Raw genomic sequence first — 21,056 nt, 5'->3', positions numbered from 1 at the left:
GAGGTTAACTAATGAGCACAAGTCCAGAGGGGAACATAAGGGCCTCATGCTGTTGAATACAGGCCAGTATTGGTTGGTCAAAATGAATTTTGCTCGTAAATTCTTGCAGGATGGGAGAAAAGATTTCTCAATTTAAACTTCAGTCAAAGCTATTGCAAAAAGCTGTCAATCACATTCAAGGTTTTCACAGCTGTCTTGCTGCCTCAAATGCCTTCCAGATGGATTTAATTCCAGTGTGACTGACTGTCCACTCAGCTTCACAGCTGTGCACTTCAGGGGGAAAGTCCATGCCATGCTTGTTATCTACTGGCTGGCTAAAACAGAAGGACTAGTGGCCCTTTCTTCATAGAAGTGCTGTCTTCCAATAAATGATGAGGGAAGAGATGAACTGACAGAATATGCATCTCAGGGAAACTAATTATATCAAAAGAACTGATGCCAAGAGCAAAGAACACAATTAAAAGGTAGCACAAGGAATAGGTACCTAAGCATTAGGAGATGGGTTATTTATAGTGGAGGAAAAGTAAACATCTACAAGCACATTAAATTTCACATATAAGATTTGTAGACTACTGAAGACGTGGGAAGTTTTTTTAATAGACTATAAACATTTAGGCTTAAATAGATTGAAAACTTTCATATACAGCACCTAACCAAAACATTGATTTAGAAGCTGGTTTTAGTTAATAGAATGCTACCAATAAATATGCAAAACATTGGTGGAAGACTAATGACAAGATTAATTTCTAGCAGTTAGCTAAGCATTCCCTGTACCTAGATCTGTATCTAAACATACTTAGAAACTAGAAGACTATTAGTATGCTTTGGAGATTTGATAGACTGGCAAAAAGATCAATATGAAAGAAAAGAATCATGATAGGATTCAAAAGCTAGGATCATCTGAACTGATTTAAAAGTTTCAAAAACACCTCAGAGAAATGAAAACTAAATAATCCAAGTTCTTGCATCCTATTATTTTTAAAAGGACTGGGAAGTATTCAGTGTGTTTTAGGTTCAGGTTCAAATGATATTTAAGGAATTATAACTCATTTTCAATGAAAGGAAAATATAAAGGAAGCAAAGCATAACTGATAAGTAATGGCTGAATACATATTAAAACCAGAAATCTTTTCAAAGTAAAGGACAATAATCTCTTATCTACAGAACATTCAGTAAATGAGTTAATTCTGCATATTGTCCTAAAACTCTTGGGCTTGATTTACTATTACTCTTATTTGTCCAGCAGTAGAGAGCAAAGCCTCTCGAGCCAGAAAATTAATCTGAAAAGGTCATGGAAAGAACCCTCTGTGAACATACAGCTGCGTGTCATTTTGTCCCAAACCAGCCATGTCCACTTCATCATTCTGCTCCTCATAATGAAGAAAAGGTCTCTGATTTTTTTTTTTTTTTCAGATTATAACAATTTTGCAATTCAGTTACTAGAAGGGATAAGATTTTACAGAGAGGACACTAAGGAGGTGATTATTTTAGTCAAGCCAGGCATCACTTCCTACAGGAGTGGTATGAAGTTCCTAGTTAGTAAGTTTTTCATCTGGCACTGTAAACTGTTCACAATCCTATTTAGAGTCACCATAAATCACAAGCTGTAGAGTATCTAGTTTCCTAAAGAGCAGCTTTATTTCATTAACATTTTGAAACTCACATTGCAATGTTGCTAATTGTATAGTAATTTATCCAGGATCACAGTGTGAATTGCTGTTTTCAGTCAGTCTTTGGCACTGGTTGATAGTTTGAGTAAAGGAAAAAGAGGAAGATAAAATAAAGAATTTAAGACACATAAAAATGAGGTGAAGTGTATCTGAAAGAGACAGCACTGCTAGATGTGAGACAAGCTGGGATACTCAGCAGAATTATATGAAAACTATGTCCCAGCAACATAACTGCAAGCTGAGTAAACAGCATCATTCCTTCAGATTAAGCTGCTCCCTCCTATACTTTCAAGCATTTCCTACCCACCCGTGAATAGGATCAGTCTGTGCTTGGTATTGCAGGCTTGCTCTGGCAAGTTTGTAGGTGAGAGTTTTTAAAATAGAAGTTCCTAGCAACAAGGTGAAGGACTAATTCAGGACATCATTCCTATTCAGGACAGCATTAAGTAATTGTGTAAATTTAGGCATGTGCAAAGATGTCAGTGAAACTGCTGAGATCCAAGCATGTGCTTTAGATGCTGGAACACAACTAAATGTGTCTTAATGTGACATCTCAAGATACAAACAGTGGTTTTGCTTAATAAAATCCATCCTGATATACTTCCAGTACTTAAGAAGTTTGGTGGGCACTAACTATGAAAAGTCTTTGTATTTCTTCAGGGCTTTGCATGTGCATTAACATACACACTGATGAGTGAAACTGCACCTTTTTTTGTGCTTTGTGGATAAACAGTTTGATAAGTAAAATTGAGGGACCAGTACAAACCAGAAGTATATAGAAGTATAATGAAAAATGAAGGGGAGGAGGGAAGTGAGAGGGTCTGCATCTTTCACACATTTCTTTTGTTTGTATCAATCAATCTAAGGTGAACTGGAAGGAGGGGTTCTGATGGGATCTAAGGGAAAACCTTTTTTACCATTGAGGCAGTCAAGAAATAGAACAGGTTGCCTGCAGATGTTGTGCACTCTCCATCCAGAGCCATCCAGAGTGTTTTCAAGACCTGACAGGATAAACCTGGTTTGAGGGTCTAATGAGCCTGGACTTGAAGCTGACCCTGCTTTGAGGAGGATTTTGGACTAGAGATCTCCTAAGGCCCCTTCTCACCTGAATTTTTCTATGATGCTGTAAATATACTCTAAGCTGATAACCAGAATGGAGAACTGTATTACTTTCTTTCATCTGACCTTTCACAGATAGTGTTCTTTAGGCAGTAGTTAAGGCAGGTGAAGTTTCTGATGAAAACATTTATGAAGGCTGAATCACAAAACACTTTTTTTTTTTTTTTTTTTTTTTTAATGCAACCTAAGTACCAAACTAAACAAATTCAGGACAGCTGTGAACTGAGAAGGAAAAAACCTATAAGGAAGCTATCTGGTCATAGCTGAGCTAAACTGTGAAATTAGTGCTAAGAATAGTTAACAATGAGACATAAGCATTTAATTTTTCAAATTAAGGACGAATGATAGGAATGGAAAAACCTGCATATTATCATTCCAGTTTTTAAGGGCTGTTGTCTACCCAGCCCATCCCTATTTCATCCCAACGGGACAGTAATGCTGTCTTGAACGTGAATGACTGTGACCAAGACAGTTCTGTAACCTTTTGCCATAAAGTTGGAGTGTGTGTTAGTTGGTGCATTGTGTGCAAAGACGGTCTAGGGTTGATCTGGGCAGATCCCATGGCTGTCCAGTTTGGTATGTAGCAGCCAAATTAAAAAAAAAAAAAAGCAACAAAACAAACCTAAACATTTTTGTGTCACCTTTTTGCTATTTTTCATATTTTTAGACACTTTGGATCTTTCTTTCTGGCTGAAACCCCTGAGTGGCCATTCAGTCAGTGAAAATCCCAATTGGTCCCTTTGGTCTCTTTAATATTTTGCTTCCAGCCTACTGATCATAGCTGTCATAGGAGTGTGACTCCACCCTGAGGACAAGGCACTGTGAAATGGCTCCTTAGCCCTGCTTTGGTCACAGATGAGGCATGTGTATGGAGCCCCCGGGGCTCCCACAGCATCTATGAGCCAGAATTTGCTGAGGCCATTTTTTGGCTAGGTTGGATGTGACAGATACTAAAACAAAAACTCAAAGGCACGATAAAAGTTGCTGCTGCTTTAGTCCCTAACACAATGCTAAACACAGCAATAGCATTGTATAAAGTCTGTGCTTCTTAACGTATACAAACGCATGCACCACTAAGCTGCTGAGAGCAGGACAGACTTCTTTCTACATGCATATATGGTCCAGAACAATGGAACCTGTAAGCTGTGTCAGTACAAAATGATGTCACTGAGTTTGTGTCGCATGCTTTTCCCCACAAAATCAAACTGCGATGCCTAGGATGAAAATATTCTGATATAAATATCTGATTTCTTTTTGATACAGAAACATTTTGATTGCATTTGGCAGCTGACACTCAAGTCAGACTATTTATACAGCTCTTTGTCAGAATTACAGAAACTTTTGTCTGAATTTCTCAATGGCTTTAATTTTACACAAAACAATGCTGGTTTGCACTCTCTGAAAAGACTGCTAACTTTCCACAGCTTGTAAGGCAGGGAATAGCTTCATTATGATACTGAACATCTGATGCCCACCAGACCTATTAATCAAATCTCTGGAGAACAGGCTTTGTGCTCACCCACAGGTAGCATTCACCAAATGCAGAAAGATGGAGAATGTAGCACTCTAGGTTTTTTCAAAGAGGGCAGTGGAAGGTAACTCAGATGGGTACAGATACTGCCCATCAACTTGCCAACACTTAACCTCATCCTGGAATTTTTTTAATAACTAAAGATTATAAGTTAGGTTTGTTATATCTTTCAAAAGCTGCTCTTTTTAAACTCTAGATCTTATTGCATAAAATGTTGAGATCTTTGTTTAGGTAAGTTTTTAAATTGCTGGCCTCACTCATATCTGATAGCAGTGAGTTTAGGAAGAGTTTCCTCTCCTGGGGTCCTCTGACTATGCTACCTTTAGGCTCTGTAAATGAAGTTTTGAATAGCTGTTTCACAGTGGGAAGCAGCAGTTGCAAGTCTTCTTTCTCCAACCCCATCATTATTTCTGTATATTTTTGCCACGCTTATGTCTCTTCTCAGTTGTCAAAATCTCTCCTAATCCCCTAACCATTGCTTTCTCCTGCTGTGAGCTGCTCCTGTTTTGCAATATTCCCCTCAAAATGGGCCAAGCGGTATTGCAGAGGGCCCTGCTCTTTACGTGTTATTTGATAGGTATGAAAATGAAGCAAGTGAACTGTTTCTGCATCAGGAGCAGGCATTCGAGGAGCTCGGGCTTCTCTGCTAGCTGGGGAATCCCCCAGGAAGCTTTTCAGGAGGGTGGAGAAAGCGAAGACAAGATCAAGACTAGTGAGTGTTCTAAAGCTGTGCTTAGGGGAAGAGGCCGAGGGTGTTCGAGGGTGTTGCTGGGTGGATCTCCTTGGCTAGTTTCTGGTTTTGGCTTTATTACATGGCTGTGCTTTCAATTTATTTCAAAGGTGCCTGGAGCCTTATAAATCTGCATACATAGTAAGGAAGAGAGGTTCTCTTAACAGTGAATACTGAACTTTGAGTGTAATCCTAATGGAGAGAACATTTGGATTTAAATACATAATGAGGCAACCTTTTCATAAAAATACCTTCTAGAAATGGCTAATTTTCTCTTTTATAGGCATATAGAGCCACAGTTTCTGATGGAGGATACTTCATCTTGGAATACACACAAAAAAGCAGCCCCTTCCCCCCAAATCACTGCTTTCCACATGATGAATAATAGATTAAAATTTATTAATATATTTTCTGTAATGTCCACCTAATGGTCAAATAGTGTTTATTATGGGAAAAATTACTGGTTTTCTCCTGCACCCAGCTTCTGCATTGCACAAACCGTATCAGGAGAATGGTTATAACTCTCTTCCAGCTCAGGCCCATTTGAGCTGTAATGCTCTCCTGCTTCTGCAAACCCCAAAATGTTTGGCTTAAGCCTGTTACTTTTACCTGATTGTACATTGCTTTGAAGTATTTGCAGTATCTTAGGGTTCTTCCTGAACATTCTTTTCTATTCAAGTAGGAAACAAGGAATGAGCTGGAAAGAAATTCTGCCATGATCTTTGAAATTAAGCCAGATAAGATTGAGGAAGACCTAGATGCAGAGTAAACACAAGCAGCATGACTTCAGAGAAGAGCATGTTTTTTCTTTACTCTAGGGAAATAGGAATGATTTACGGATTTTGCACACTTTTCTGATTTAGTCTCCACCAGCTTTTGGGAGGAATAATGTATCTTCCATAGCCTGCAGGGCCAGATCACTGGGTGCTCCATAGCATTTCTGATGGGCCTATGCACACTGCCTATGGAAATATCATTGCTTTTAACTAGACGTAAGTTTGACAGGCAATACATTGTTTTATCTGGTTCACCTTTATTATCTAAAAGCTAAGTGGAGAACTTGTTCCTGATGAGAAAGTCCCTTGAGAACAAAATAATTTACTGACAAAGTGCTTTAAACACTACAAGATGCAAAAGAAAAAGTAAGATCTGGTAATGCAGGTGCAAAACAAAATGCTTTCAAAATTGATGTAGAACTTAGCAACTATGTTTTTTAGGCACTTGACAAAGATACTTATTTCTTGAAATGATTCTGTCTTTATCAATGTTGATTAACCTTCTCCATATACTGAACTGTATTTGTTGCTTCTAAATGCGTACTTAATTCCATATCTTTTCTAATACCCAAAATTCTCCACAGAGTAAGCCTAGACAAGAATGGGATTGCTTTTTCCATCTTTCTGATCAGCACAGTTTTATAAGCTAGGTCAAGTTAGCTAAAATGACACTTAAATTTCTGGACACTTTGCTATGTTTTTTTCCTTTCCTGTGTGCAAGTCTGTTATTAAAATATTAGCTTACTGTAAACCTACTTAAAAGCATGCAGAAAATTGTTACCTTAAAAAATCCTTGCATTTTCCAATTTTAACTAATTCTGTTAGAACAATCAACTGTTACGGTATTGATTTCTTTTAAAACTATTAATAGTAAGAAAAATGCAATAACTGATTGTCCATATTACTACTTTTCTGGTATCATGGTATGTTTTCATCCCATAAGATGTCTTATTTTTTTCGCCTGGATTTCTGTAGCTCTTGTGAATTTTAGTTATTGAAACCCAAACTTCTAAATATTTATATAAGCACCACTTTTACACAGTAGCCTGACGTCAAAGTTTTTCTCTTGGTGCAAGTTACAGCTGGTAGTGGAATTTAGGTGTCAATAATACCAAAGTAGATGAGATTATTATTTACTCAGAAGCCAGTAGAAGGCCAGTTCTCTTTCAGAAAGACCATATTTTTGAAAGAAAAGATTCATGGTTAGACAGTGACCAATTCCTTTGAAAACTCAGGGTGAAGATTTTATGTGTGTAGATGTTCAAAAAAACCCCCTACATTCCTGAAGCCATCCTGCCTTGCAACTTTAAAATCACAGTACTCTCAGTTGCTTTTTCTATCTACTGAGTTTTGATTACACACATTATGACCAGTTACCTGTTAAGAGAAATCTCACCCATGCAGGCATATGGATATAAAAATCCTCGAACAAGTTCTGTTTGTGCTCAGGAAACCACATAGAACATCTGTTCAGGCATGGACTAAACATGTTCAAGTGCAATGTCAGATTTGCTTACATCATATTGTACCAGGTCATGCATCAGAACAGAAGTTTACTCCAGATGAAATTCAGGTAGTACAAGAAAACTCAGCCATGTCTTCTCTTTTCAGATCTGTTTAAATAGGATTAAATGATGCCTACATATGTTCACTCAAAGGCAAAAATTTTTTTAATAATGAGTTAATAAAGACAGATCCAGAGCTTTCCAAAGTAAACATCTCTTCCCAGGAGATACACCTTCATACACGGAATCCTGTATCATCTTAGTTCAGAATGTTATTTTGTGCTTAACCATCTGTGGCCATCACCACTGCCCCAACCAAAAAAGTATCATTTTTCCCACCTTCTGAAGACTAGTGTTTTGACAGTAAGAAATCAAAATAACAAAGCCGCGTAAAAAAAAACTAATAACAAAATCCCCTCCAAAACCTAAACCAACAAACATCTCCTCACCTTCTAATGGCAGAATAGTTATGGGACATTTTTTAGTTTAGTGAAGTTACATATTAATCTATTCAGAAACAGATAAGTGTCCACTGAATATCTAGATCTGAAAATGCCTAATCAAGATATTGGGATACAATATGCCTGCAAAGGTCTTATTAATTTCTTAGCCTGAAGGACTTTTTCTTAGTATTGTGGCTTACAATTGTGTGCAACATATGCTATTTTCTAAGTAACTTTTTAAAGCTTCAAAGCTACAGAGTTTTTTTACCATCTAGTTATACATAACAAAGATTAGACTTTTTTCCACTATGCTTACAACAGAATCAACTTTTAAAATTATTTCAGATCAACAAATAAAACACAAATGTGAATAAACATAAAGGGTATTTTATAATAACTATATGCATGCTAAACTACTTCTTAGCTCTGTAATTTGCAAATCCCTCCTGTCCTGGTTTTTTTAGTAAAGTTAAAATGTAAATGAAAGAAGATACTGGCAGAACCTTATGCATTTAATATGTTCTTTAAGGTTACATTTTGCTGTATATTAAATTATGACAAATAGCTTTCCTTCCAAAGCTCCTGCTTTCTGGCTGCTATGAAAACAAAACATAGCATATTAAAGATTAAACCAAATAATTCATGCTTTTAATCCATGAATATCCCAAGCCTTTTTACCTATTCCATATTTCTTGTCATACAGAGAGAAGAGATCTTCCTAGACAAGATCTTTCAATCTTGTGGATAGAAGCAACTGAACTTCATGACAGGTATGTGGCAAACTTTCCGTTGATAAGAACTCCTCAGCCAAAAGAATGCCTAAATCTTGTTTGAATTATTATAGAACATGCATAAATGATGGTAGCCCAGGAAAAAATATCAGAAAGCACCTCAGAGGGAAAATGAGAATAAATACTCTTGAAATATAATAAAAGGAGATTACCAAGTTCAACTTCCATGAAACTCCTGAACAAAAAGTAAAAGTTCTTACTCAGTTAACACACGCCCAGAACAAAGGGGTTGCCATGACAAAGTGCCATACAAGAGTAGTTGATTACACCACAAAATATGCAGAATGTTTAAGATGCAACTTGGTAAGGTGAACTCAAAAATACTCTCTCATTGTGGTTTCCACAAGACCAAAAATATCTCACTAGTACTGCCCTGTAACACTATGTTCTCATTGTCCTGGGCAATAAGAAAATGGTAAAACAGCAAGCCTAAGCAATGTACTGAATTAATTCAAGTAATGGTGGAGACTGGTTCATTTGGCTGTGGTGCAGCAGTTATTTTTCCTTAGTAAAGGATATGCAAAGGAACACAGGCATCACTAGGTGGTACAGGAAAGAATCAAACAGACCGCTTCTGTATTTGTGGGAAGCTTTGTTCTTCCTTTAGGACTTTTTTGGCACACACAGAAAGGCAAAAAGAAACAGCAGCTATCATCTTCCTTTGCCAGCATGAAAAAGAAATGAAGAAAATAACTTGGAAAGAGAATAAAATAAGGAGAATAACTCTGAACTTCAGCTCTTGAACTAGTTTTACAGCCTGCTAAATTAGTATCACATAATTGGAAATGCTCAAGAAATGTCTTGGACGTGTAAAAAGTATCTGTCTGTAATGCTGAGTTACTTTAGAGGTGTTCTAGAGTTAGAAAAGGTGAGTCAGTTATCCAGATTTCAAAAATGAAAATAAAACACAGGTAAGAGCATTTCCATTATATACGAAGTAATCTGAAGCAGGAGTTGGGTTTGAAAACAGAAAAAAAGTGTTGGCTGAGAGAAAAGTACCTTGAGCAAACAGTTGGAGAAACACACAGCCTTTCTCAGCAGGCTAAAGAACTATAATGCAGAAGTCTGAGGTGAATTAAGAGATTGGGAACACCCCTATAATCCTTTCATGGAAGTATTAGGGGAATCTATCCACAAAGTGGCAATAGCCTAGATATAAAATTATCCAAGAAGGATGCTAGAAGTAGCTATTATGGTAACTCTCACACTGCTGTTAATGGTAGGGAAACTTTCCGTATTGCTGCAACGCTGTAGACCACAACTCAGGGCCTGAAACAGGGAACAAAAGCCATCCCATGCTCCCACAAATCATGTTGAATATCTGATGCTACTGAATGCAACACATGACAGCTATCATTCCCTGTAGGGTTTACTGACTTTTAAGATGCATGCATTTGAGTCTTTGCAACAGATAAAAGGAATTCCTTGAAGAGATAAATAAATATTCTGGGCCTTTTAATGATATGCCAAGCAAACTGGGATGCCCAGTCAGGATCAGACATAAGCATATTCTTCCACCTTGCTATCTGGTGTTATTCCTGGTGTTATTATGGATGGCCCCTTTGGATGGGGCCTTGAGCAACCTGATCCAGTGGAAGGTGTCCTTGCCCATGCAGCAGTGCTGGAACTGAATGATTCTATGATTATGAAAAAGACCTCCAGCTTAGACAGTGAAATTGTGATAAAGGACATATGGCTGGAGGGTTGGACTTCCTGCATGGCCACATGCCTTCTGAATACATTTGCAACGTTTTGTCTGTCAAAACGTCAGCCTCCTTGGAGCTACTAAGCAAACAGCTTTAACAATTGACAAATTAAACCTGAAAGTGTGACAGTCCGTATGACTACTGTGTGATCGATTCAGTTTTTCTTGAACAAGAAGCCATGAGAACTGCTGGTGAGTTTACTTGAAGTCTAGTGCTTTCCTGCATAATCACAATTGAGGAAGGTAAACACAACTTTCAGAAGCTTGCCTGCGTTTTGGCCACTTGGTGTGATTGGCATATTTTATGATTCTTTAGCTGCAACACACAGAGCACATTCCTGCTGGGGTCAGAATAACGGAGAAGCAGCAACTAACTGGAAGAGGTGAAGCAGCTGCTACTATTTATGCTTGTGATGGATGCTCACAGTAAAATGGTCAGGCAGAACAGAGAATATCCATCCAAGGTCTTGACATGACACTCACAGCTGTGCAAATAGCACAGATGAGAAGCTGATTTAGAGTAGCTGAATTTTGAAAATACCCAAAACCAGGTCCTCGGGCCCTCAAAGCAAGATTTTGTTTTTGGTGACCTTCTCTCTGGTCTCTCAAACCTACTAGAGAAGTGCTCCAGAAAGGGCTCTTTGTAGTGAAAGGCAGTGATTTCACAGATTAGCAGCTTGAACAATTGGCTCAGAACGGGCGTATGAAAGAGGAACTCTGCATGATGTACCCAAATTTACAAGAAATGAATTGGCATCTATGAACACTCAGTAGAGAGCTGTGAAAATGTCAGCTTGTATCCTTCTGTGGATTCTCTTAAACCTGCAAAATTCCTATAGCTTTTCCAAGAAATAAGTATTCAAATTGTACATGTAACCAGGCCAGTCTCGTAAGGTGGCTATTGCTGGCCAGTATTTTCTGCTTGCTGAAGTGCTGCAGCAAATGTATTTTTGAACTGTGCCTGAGTCAGCAGTTTGAACTAATGTCATCTTAAAACAGATTACTAGACCTTATTTTTCCTACCACAGTCTCTCTCCTCACCCTATCCTCAAAGTAAGCACATCTTGTGTTGCTGAGAACAACTCTGGAACTAAACTTGTCATGACTCAGGCTCTTATTAAAAGTAGTCCTGAAAGCAATTTTTTTTTTAATTACTCCTTTAATCCAAGAAATGGAAAAACTTGGAATGACGCACTCTCCTAAATACAGACAATATATTAGGAAAGGCTCTTAAAAATATTCCTGGGGCCAGCCTAAGGAATATTTATAGGTGTACTTTAGGTTACATCTATATAAATCAGTAGTGTGGACCCACAGGAGCAGATCAGAAGTTGGTGCAGAGGCTTCGTTGTCCCAGTACACCTATTTCTGAGGGTCCCTGGGATCTCTGTAATCTGGTCAAGGAGCCTGAACAGTTTTAGTGGTTGTGGCATATTAGCGGCACTCCTGCCGTGCATTTCAGGTTTAGTTTCATCTGAATGGGATCTGGTTTGCAGTTCCAAGACCGCTGAGTGCGGCAAATCAAAGGGCGGTAAGTGGAGCTCATTAGGAGCTGCATTTCAGACGTGCAGGCTGCACCTCAGCCAAAATGTCAATGAAGAGCACCCTGCCGGAGGCACAACCCAACTCCCCAGCCTGAACCGGTTCTGCAAAGAGCTGAGTGCACCTGCACTTACCAAGTTTTCATGTCCTTTACATTCTAGTTGCAAATCGCTGCACATATCTAAAGAAAATACAAAATGGTTTGTGTATGGAAAAAAAAGACCCCACCATGAATGGCTCCCCCCTTGCCCTCCTCTCTCTCTCTCTCTTTTTTTTTTTTTTTTTTTTTTTTAATAGAGGAGTCTAGTGATACAAAATTGAGGCTTATTTAATGTATTTAGACTAAGTTAAATTCTTGAGGTAAAACCCTAGATTGAGTACGGTTTCTTTGAAAAGTACCAGAAGACATAAAAAAACCCTCCTTGCCTCTACCAATGAAGAGATCCCCAAAGTGATTTTGCAGGGAAAAATTAATCACAGGAAAGTAAACAAGTTCATTCCTTTCCTCCCACTCTGGAGAAGAAAAAAAACAACCAATGCCCACCAAGCCTAAGCAGAACTACTGGAAAAAAAAAGAATCTCTTCCATATAAGAAAACACTGATATCTTTTATTTTATAATCTGTTCCCCTCCCCCTCTATTTTACAGTCACAGTAGCAAAAGAGGCTATAAAGAGACTAGAGAAATCTAGGAAGCTAATATAGGACAGAGGCAAAAAAAGCCTTGTATTCTTGTACTACCAGCATGATAGGAAGACAAGGAAAAAAAAAAACCAACCAACTTCATTCCCTTACAGGTTTACAGGTTATTTGGTACCTTTGTTTAGTCTTTTTTTTTTTTTCCATTCAAGTTTCATTAACATTCTAAGAAGTTAGTAGTTTCTTGCGGACTAGATTTGACAAAATTGAATTAATTGGTTTTCTGTTGACTTCCACAGGAGCAGACTCAAATCACAGAGAATGTAACACCACAGTAGAAATACAGTTAAGTGTTGTAGGCAGGCAACAGAGTGCAGCCTCCTGACAGTGCTGTCAGATGCCACACACGGGAATCTACCTTAGTGACCAAGTCACCAGCCCTTTGAGTTAAAGGTGCATTTAGAAGTGACAGAGACATAATGAATAGACACAGACAGGGAGGGGGGGGTGGTGATTAGTTGATTTCAGAATTTAAGAGACAATTAAAGTGTTTAAGCTTGAAACACAAAACTCAGTGCTCTATACATATTCTACTTTATAGATCTTGCTCCAGAAAAACCTCCCCTCAACTCTTCATCAGCTTTGGGGGTTCCTGGCACTTGCTGCTTGTGTACAGTAACTTTAAGAATTTCCCAGAAAATTTTTGCTACCCACACTTCTGACACCAACACAATCGGACAAGAACATGTTTCGGGTCACTGGTAGTTATAAAAACAATGTATATCATAGGAAACTGCAGCCACCTCTCTGGAGTTGTCTCCTGTAGGGCAGCATGCTTTGCCATCAAGCTGCCTCTGGGCTCTTCATGATCTACATGGTCTCTAGTGAATAACAGCTTGACAAAAAATAATAACTGCAGACAAAAAAATCTCAGCACTGATCAGTATCGCAGTTGTTTTTTTTTTCTTCAGATCAGAAGTTAAGGTATTAAGTGTCTTTTGTAACTCAGGAATATGGCCACTTTTTGGTAGATGAAGCAGTGCAGAGAATCATGCATCTCTGTGAATGCTTCTCATTCCTGCCATCTGGCCCCACTGCATAATGCTTCACCTAATGAAGCTCAGCACGTTGCTGAAGCCTCTAGAAGTCCAATAAGGCCAGTATAATTTCTGTGTTTATTCCAAGGACAGAAAACAAGGTGAGCATGTTTGCCCCAGAATACCCTCACTATTCAACGTATAAAAAGGGAGTAGGCATTTGTATTAAAAGAGAAGGCCCCCTCATAACCCAGTATGATGTCAGTAATACAGCTCCTCAGAGCATGCTATTATTTTAAACAGGTCTTCATACTTTCACATTGGTTATAAAATACTTAGTGCTGCTGGACTGGAAGGAAAATGTCATACATCTGCAAACAATTAGAAGGAGCTGGACTTCATATTTGATTTACTAAACAATAAAACAAGCTTAAGTGTGACTATATGTGTAAGTTACACTCCCTAGGAGCCTCAAGCAGTTATCATAGCAGAGCCTTTTAACCATAATTAAATAAATCCACATTGGGACCATTGCTGATCAAGATTATCTTTTATAAGATATTTTCAGCAGTGAAAAGTATGAAGATCACGATGTTGAATGCATGCTTTAAGTGCTCCAGAAGTGTTTTATCCTTCCTTTCAAGCACACTGTCCACTACACTTTTTCCAGCTGGCATTAATTCAGTATGATACATTTCAGCTTTAAGACACTATTATTCTATGCTTTTTGCATTTAGATTGGGATTTTGGCATAAAGAGTTTAGTAGCAAAACTCTGATCAGTCAAGCCCAAGATTTCACCATAGTTTGAGTGTCTCCTAGCTGAAAAGTTCTGGTACTGTAACAACAGATAATTGTTATAAACTAACCAAAGATTTGTGAATGGAATATAAATACTTAGTTGCAAGTTTCAGGAAGCCAGAGCATGGAGTAAAATAGTAGTAATGTATCTCTACCAGTCTTCTCCTTAAAAACCAGAAACCTCGACCAGCTCTTAGTCTTCAAGTTATTTCTCAACCTTCATGTGGAATATAAGAGGCTCTTCACAGTGATGTCCAATGGACAATGGGTAATGGGTACAAGCTGGGGCATAGGAGGCCATGTGTAAACATAGGAAAAACCTTTTTCACTGTGAGAGTGACAAAACACTGGAACAGGCTGCCCAGTGAGCTTGTGGAGTCTCCTTCTCTGGAGACATTCAAAACCTGCCTGGATGGGTTCCTGTGTTACCTACACTAAGTGATCCTTTCTGGCAAGGGGTTGGACTTGATGATCTTTTGAGATCCCTTCCAACTCCTAACATTCTGTGATAAGGTATCGGTACTACATGCTGTTCAACTTTCCCATGCATTTATCCACCTACAGCTATTGTAACAAAAGTGATGTTACTGTTTGGAGTTTTCATTGCATTACTTAGTTTGTTTGTTTTTTTAATCAAACAAAAAAGTGACATGCTAAAGCTGAAGTAGTTTATTGCAAATCACCGGTGAAGATGAGTACCAGCCACAGCAACACTGCATCCTTTACATGAAGGATGGAGTGCTGGATCAAAGACAGGAGCCCAGTATTCCCTTCCTGGTTCTGCTGCTACTTTGATAAGTTAAACTAAAATATATATATATATAAAATATATAATATTTGCCATCATTGATTTTTTCATTGACAACCCAAAATGAGCACTGAAGGTTAAGGGAATCATGGTACTGACCTCCTGCAGTAGGTTCTTTACTTGACATTCTTGAAGACAAGTGACAGAAATGTAGAACACTAGCAGATAAGCCAGAAATGCAAGTCCAAGGCTTTGCCTACAAAAATAACTTCTCCGGCCTCCATGATGATTACTATGCTTGAGAATGACAGGGAATTTACTTACTAGTGATAAATAATGTTCTGTATACATGAATACCAGAGAGAAAGAAGCTACCACTGTATATTACAGCTCATCCTGATTATAGTCACTCAAGTACTATTTTACATGATTATACTATTATGGGCCACAAAGTGGAAAAGATGAACCCATGGGGTCAAGTTTTGCTCTCTGTTTGCACGGATACCACTAGAATGCTTGAAAACCAAGCTTGTGAACAAGAAGTAGAATGTATTTTCAAGAAAGAAAACAAAACAGTGGACGAAACATTTGTTACTTCAGCAAGTATAAGAGTAAACTATTTATATAAAATAATAAATGAAACAGCCTTAGTTTACAGTAGCGCTTGTGAGTCTGGTTCCTGAATGCATTCACTTAACATTGCTAATACCCTGAGAATTTTGGCACTGTGTGTGGCATATGTACACTCATGGAAGCTCTTCATTGCCATAGTTTCAAAGACTGGCTAGACTATGACTGGAAGTAAGCTGGCATGGTCTGTGTAGAAGTACTTCCACAGAGAGCAGAAGAGCACATGATGTTCAGGTGTTTGGTTCCTACGACTTCAGAAATATTCCCCATACATATCTTCTGCACTACAATCTGGCCTAAGCAAAGTTTATACAGTGTTTTGTTCCATGCAGCGTTCACTTGCTGAAAAATAGGTAGTTCTGCAAATCTTTAGACATTGTCTGTAATATGACTTACTGTGTTACCTACTTTTTTCAAAGCACTGCCTCTCCTGGACATACTTATACAAAATGCTTGACTAAAGTTGCTTACTTGCATTAAGGTTTTGGGTTTTTTTTTTGAGGATCTAAAGACAACAGAATTAATTGTATTCATTAGACTGAAACAGATGGAAGGCTGCAACAAACTGCAGGTTTTGTTACCTTGAATAACAGCATGCATGAATTTTATTTACACACTTCAAATGTGTATGTGTCCAGTTTAACGGTGCCACGATATATTCCAGTAAATACCAAGGCTGTAATTTTCCAGGCATTAGATTTGTTATCACATACACTCCAGTTGTACTGAAAGGGAAACAGGGCAGCTTGCTTACCTTGGCACACATTGTGGTCGCTTTGCTCGTACCCGGATGCACACTGAATTTGATGAGTTGGGTTTGGAGGGGCACGCTGAGGATCAGCTGGAGTCCGTCGAATGACATTGTTTCGACCGCTAGTGGATTCGGCTGTTGTTTCTTCTCGCTCATTTACAATAATTTGCGCTGTTCTAGGCAGACAGAGGTATCCTCCATAGTGGTTAACACATTTCATCCCACCTTTGCATGCATCTGGGACTATTTCACATTCATCAATATCTGTGGTTAGCAACAACACAAGTCATGCTTTTAACAGTCGAACCTTCTGCAGCAGCCATTAATACAAATAACACAATGAGACATGCAAGCACACCTCCTTGCCCAAAACAGGAGTGTGGTGTGATAATACTTAAAGAATACTGATGATAAGTTTGCCTTGGAAAATTATTTACTGTACCTTTGCACCGTTGCCTAACAGGATCCCATTCATAGCCATCTGTGCATTGCTATACAGAAAAAAAACCAAAAAAACCCAACAATTAGACTATTCAGGATTCCTTACTTTGGAAAATAACCATGTTTATTTCAATTAACTCAAGGTTTGACACTAAGGGAGATGCAATGTTTCATACCTTGGGAAGCTAGAAAAATGGCTATGGGTACAGCATTGCTGTGCAGAAACAAGCACATGCAGAAAGAACCTCTCTCTCAGGAGGTTCTGTTTTCTGTGAGTACACAGGTTTTATTGGGACTGGGGAACAAAGTGAGAAAAGCATCACTTTCTCTTTGCTTTATTCCTAGACACTTTAAAGCAGCTTTAAAGCAGCTGTCATTGCCTGAATCCTGGAATAAATGAAACTCGAACTGACTCAGCTGACCAGCATGAAAATCTTCTTATGAAAAAGAAGCAAGTTTGTAAGAGTTTTGATCTTGTTCACCACCTTCCAACACTTTAGCACCTTTCTTTTTCGGGGTCAGTTTCCCAGAGGGACTGTTGGGCCTCTATGTCCCTGTACTCCATCCTCCTTCCCATTAGCACTATAGCAATGGGGACAGATCCCTTGACAGCTGGAAATTCATTCTTGTGCTTTTTAATCGCATGACACCAGGAACTGCAGTCTAGGAAGAACAATTTGTATTGCAAGACATACAATAAGTGGCTAGAGTTTATAACAGCAGGACTTCTTATATAAATAAGACTTTGCAAAATTTAAACAAGACTACACTCAGCAACTATTCATATCAATGCAGATTGGTCACTTCAGGAAGAATTTTAAATATTCTGCCCTGCAGTTAGGTAGGCATCCTCATTATTCCTCTGCCCAAAAGCATTAAATTGTCTGGAGGGCAGTAATTTTAATTACAGGCAAGAGTTAGAGAAACTGGTTAGCAAAGGATCACAATGGAGAAACTGATTAGCAAAGTATCACAATGGTACCAACAGCAGCAGACGCTTGAAAATATCAGTGAGTCAGCTGAGCTGTACTATGTAGGTGCATATGCATGCTATGCTGTTTAGGATATTACTTTAATGACTGTATAGAAAAAAAGAATTGAGTTGGCGAATGTAATTAGTCATAGTCAAGCAAGCCAAATCTTGTTGCAACTCCTCTGCTGCAGAGGAACTAGGCAAGCAATAAGTATGATGCTGAGCTCTACTTGTTGCATGTGCTGTCCTCAGGTTCTTTTGAGGAACTTGTTACTAACAGACACTGACTCAGCATTAGAAATGAAAATATTTTCTTCATTTGCAGGTGACACCAATGGTCTGCCGAGCATAGCAGTGAGTTGTAATTTTGGAGCCTTTTTCTTCCAAAGGGGTAAGTGGACAGCAAATTGTACTGCAAGTCTAAATCTCTAAAGGAATGATTACATGCTGAGTTCACACCGCCAAAGTTACAATAGCTATGAAAATGCAAACCCAAAGGTAAACAGCTAATTCATGCATTTACTGAATCACCCAATTCTTGATAATGTACAGCAGAAAGTACTGTTTAGATGTAAGGAGCCAACTCCATCTATTACTGCAGCTGAAGGGTCTTTAACAATAGGAGAGGATTGAGGATTTGGCTCTAATTGAACACAACATATGCACGAGAAACAGTAGCACCCTAAAAGTAAAACTTCCAAAAACTAAGGGTTTTTTTTTTTAGTTGTTTTAAATGATTAATGTCTGGCGATTACTGAGGCACCTAAATGTTAAGACCTCCCTGAAAATGGAGTATAGGAACCCAAGTAATATATATGCATACTAGAAATTTTCCATTGGTATAAACAGAGCTATGTAGGCTTCACAGAAAATGCTACTTAGTATTAAAAAAATAACGTATATTAAAAAAATAAATGCAGAAAAGGAGGGGGGTGGGATCCCCACATTAGTCTGGGTTTTCAGAAGGAACTTAGATGTTCAGTTTCCCTTTACATAGAGGGGCTTAAAAATCACAGAAGCCTCTAAATGGAAGTACTCCCAGCTTTCAGCAGGCTATTGCTTCTAAAGCCCAGTGTTAAAGTATTTTATGACTGACTTCCTGATGCTTACTTGAGACTTCTGTGAGCCCTGTCTTCTACGATAAGGTCCAACTCTGCAATATTTACTTACTTGAGCCATCCCACTGACTTCAGTGGGATTACTTGTATAAGTCTTTGGCTGTGGTTCTCTAACATTTTGCATGTGTGCAGAATTTTCTGCTTGTGTGGCATTGCGCTAATGTCTGTACACATATCCAGAGGTCCACCCATATGAAGCAAGTTGCAGGGATTACAACTGTAATCAGATGTGAAAATGTGGGTTTTTCCCCAGCCCAAGCCAAGGTAATTGCCACTCCTTCTGTGACATGCATTACGGAAGCCAAAGACTAAGCACAGGCAGATTAAAAAAAAAAAACAAAAACAACAAACCAACAAAAACCAAACCAACAACAAACAACAAACAAAAAGGCCTTTAAGTTTCTTACCCTGTCACAAGCAGAACCTATTTCCAGTAGTCTTGTACAATTTTATCAAGCCATGCAAAACCACTGTTCAAAACCAGCTCAGAAACTAACAGCCCTGTGATCACTCCAAGACTTTGATGCTTCATTAAGAGCACTGACTTTTGAAGTAATTACATTTTTTTAAAAACAGCTTGAGATATCCAAAAGAAAACAGAAAAGAATGTTTGACCTAGTTATCCATCAAATTCCATATATTTCAAATGAAGGTCCTAGGGAGCCCGTCTTTATGAAAATGGATTAAAAAGTATTAAAACCTCATAATTTTGTTCAGTTCATCAAGCTGAGGGCATAAATCTGCTTTTCAGAAGAGGCTGTTGAAGCACACTCTGCTCAATCTTGTCAACTTCAACTTAAAATACTGTTGCAGTGCAGGAACAGCTTATTTTATACTTAACATTTGAACTCAAAGAACTTTGTATCGCATGCTACATATTGGCAAGAAAATTGTTTTTTCTTAAGGGTCATTTAGAAAAGAATCCCTGCAAAGCAGTAATTATCTCAAATTCTATTAAACCTTACCGTGTATGTTATGGTTTCCTCAGTTTCCTGCGAATGTACTGTAATAAGAATGAGAGCAGCCAAGAACATAGCTGTCAACATCGTGACCCTTGAAAGAAAGAAAAACAAATAAAAAGGGAATATTTTTAGCTGGAGGACGTGGGTCAGCACCTCGGGGAGGGGGTCCGGGAGCGGGTCCTGCCCAGCCCCTACCTGGGTGAAGCTGCCGGGACGCTGCCCCTTTGCTTCTGCACGAAAAGGGGGGAGTTTTGATAGGTGTTTTCAGTCCGTTCTGCTCTTACTCAGCTGAGGGGATGGGGGAAAAGAAGTACGTGAAATTTAAAATAATACAGCGCTTAATGCCACACCGGACTGGAAGCGGTGCAGTCCGGCGCGGTGCAGGGAGCAGGCTGTGTGACCGGCACGTTTTGGGATGGAGAAGTAAATCCTCTGCAAAAAGCTCAACCTCCGACAGAAGGGCGAGCAGCCGGCCGACGGGAGGGCGGGAGAGAAGGCACCGCCGGGCCGAGGTGCTCTGTAGCTGCTGCAGGGCACCTGCTGGGCTCGGCCTGAGGACGCCGTGCCCTGCCCTGCCCTGCCCTGCCCCGGGGAGCGGGCTCTTACCTGCGGCGGGGACGGTGCGGGCGACGGCGGCTGCTCGCTGCGGCTCAGCCCCGTCCCTCCACTGTCTCTGCAGCGGTGCCGGCGCCCGCTCCTTCTCGTTTTCCTTCTCCCCCCCCCGCCACCGCCAGCCTTCAGCTAAATAGAACCGGTCCCGGCTCCTACCGGAGCCTCCGCACGCCCTCTACCGACCCCGCGGCGGCCGGAGCCCCGTCGGCGGGGCGGGACGGGACGGGACGGGAGGGGACGGGGCGGGCACGGCACGGCACGGCACGGCACGGCGCAGCCCTTCCCCGCTGCCGGCCAAGGCAGGTGCGGGACCAGGTGGCGGCCTGGAGGGAGCCGTGGCCAAAGCCCACGCAGGCGTTTGGCGGGGAAGGGACGTGAGACCCTCCCACCATCCTGTCCCGGGGAAGCTCTGAGGGGAAGGCTGCCATCCCCGGGAAGAGCCGCTCCCTCACTCCAGCCATGGCTGCCATGGCCACTGGGTGCCCCGGTTGATAGCGCTGTGAAAGAGCGTGGTCGCTATCGGTTTGGGGACTG

The 21,056-nt window shown here is 39.8% G+C and overlaps 1 protein-coding gene across 1 annotated transcript in view; it reads right to left on the bottom strand.

The window, feature by feature from the left end:
* EFEMP1 (EGF containing fibulin extracellular matrix protein 1) overlaps window positions 1–20,712 on the bottom strand; it is a 47,165-nt gene extending 26,453 nt beyond the window's left edge. The window contains exons 1-5 of the mRNA XM_071740368.1: window positions 20,517–20,712; window positions 20,106–20,198; window positions 19,914–20,001; window positions 16,859–16,907; window positions 16,420–16,680 (exon numbers count right to left, since the gene is read on the bottom strand). Coding sequence (XP_071596469.1) covers window positions 16,420–16,680; window positions 16,859–16,907; window positions 19,914–19,994 — 391 coding nt within the window. The 5' untranslated portion in view covers window positions 19,995–20,001; window positions 20,106–20,198; window positions 20,517–20,712. The remainder of the gene's footprint in view (window positions 1–16,419; window positions 16,681–16,858; window positions 16,908–19,913; window positions 20,002–20,105; window positions 20,199–20,516) is intronic.
* Between the last annotated feature and the right edge of the window lie 344 nt (window positions 20,713–21,056).

The sequence above is a fragment of the Heliangelus exortis genome, chromosome 3, assembly GCF_036169615.1.
Source record: "Heliangelus exortis chromosome 3, bHelExo1.hap1, whole genome shotgun sequence".
Taxonomy (NCBI): domain Eukaryota; kingdom Metazoa; phylum Chordata; class Aves; order Apodiformes; family Trochilidae; genus Heliangelus; species Heliangelus exortis.
This window is presented reverse-complemented; position numbering and strand designations above follow the sequence as displayed.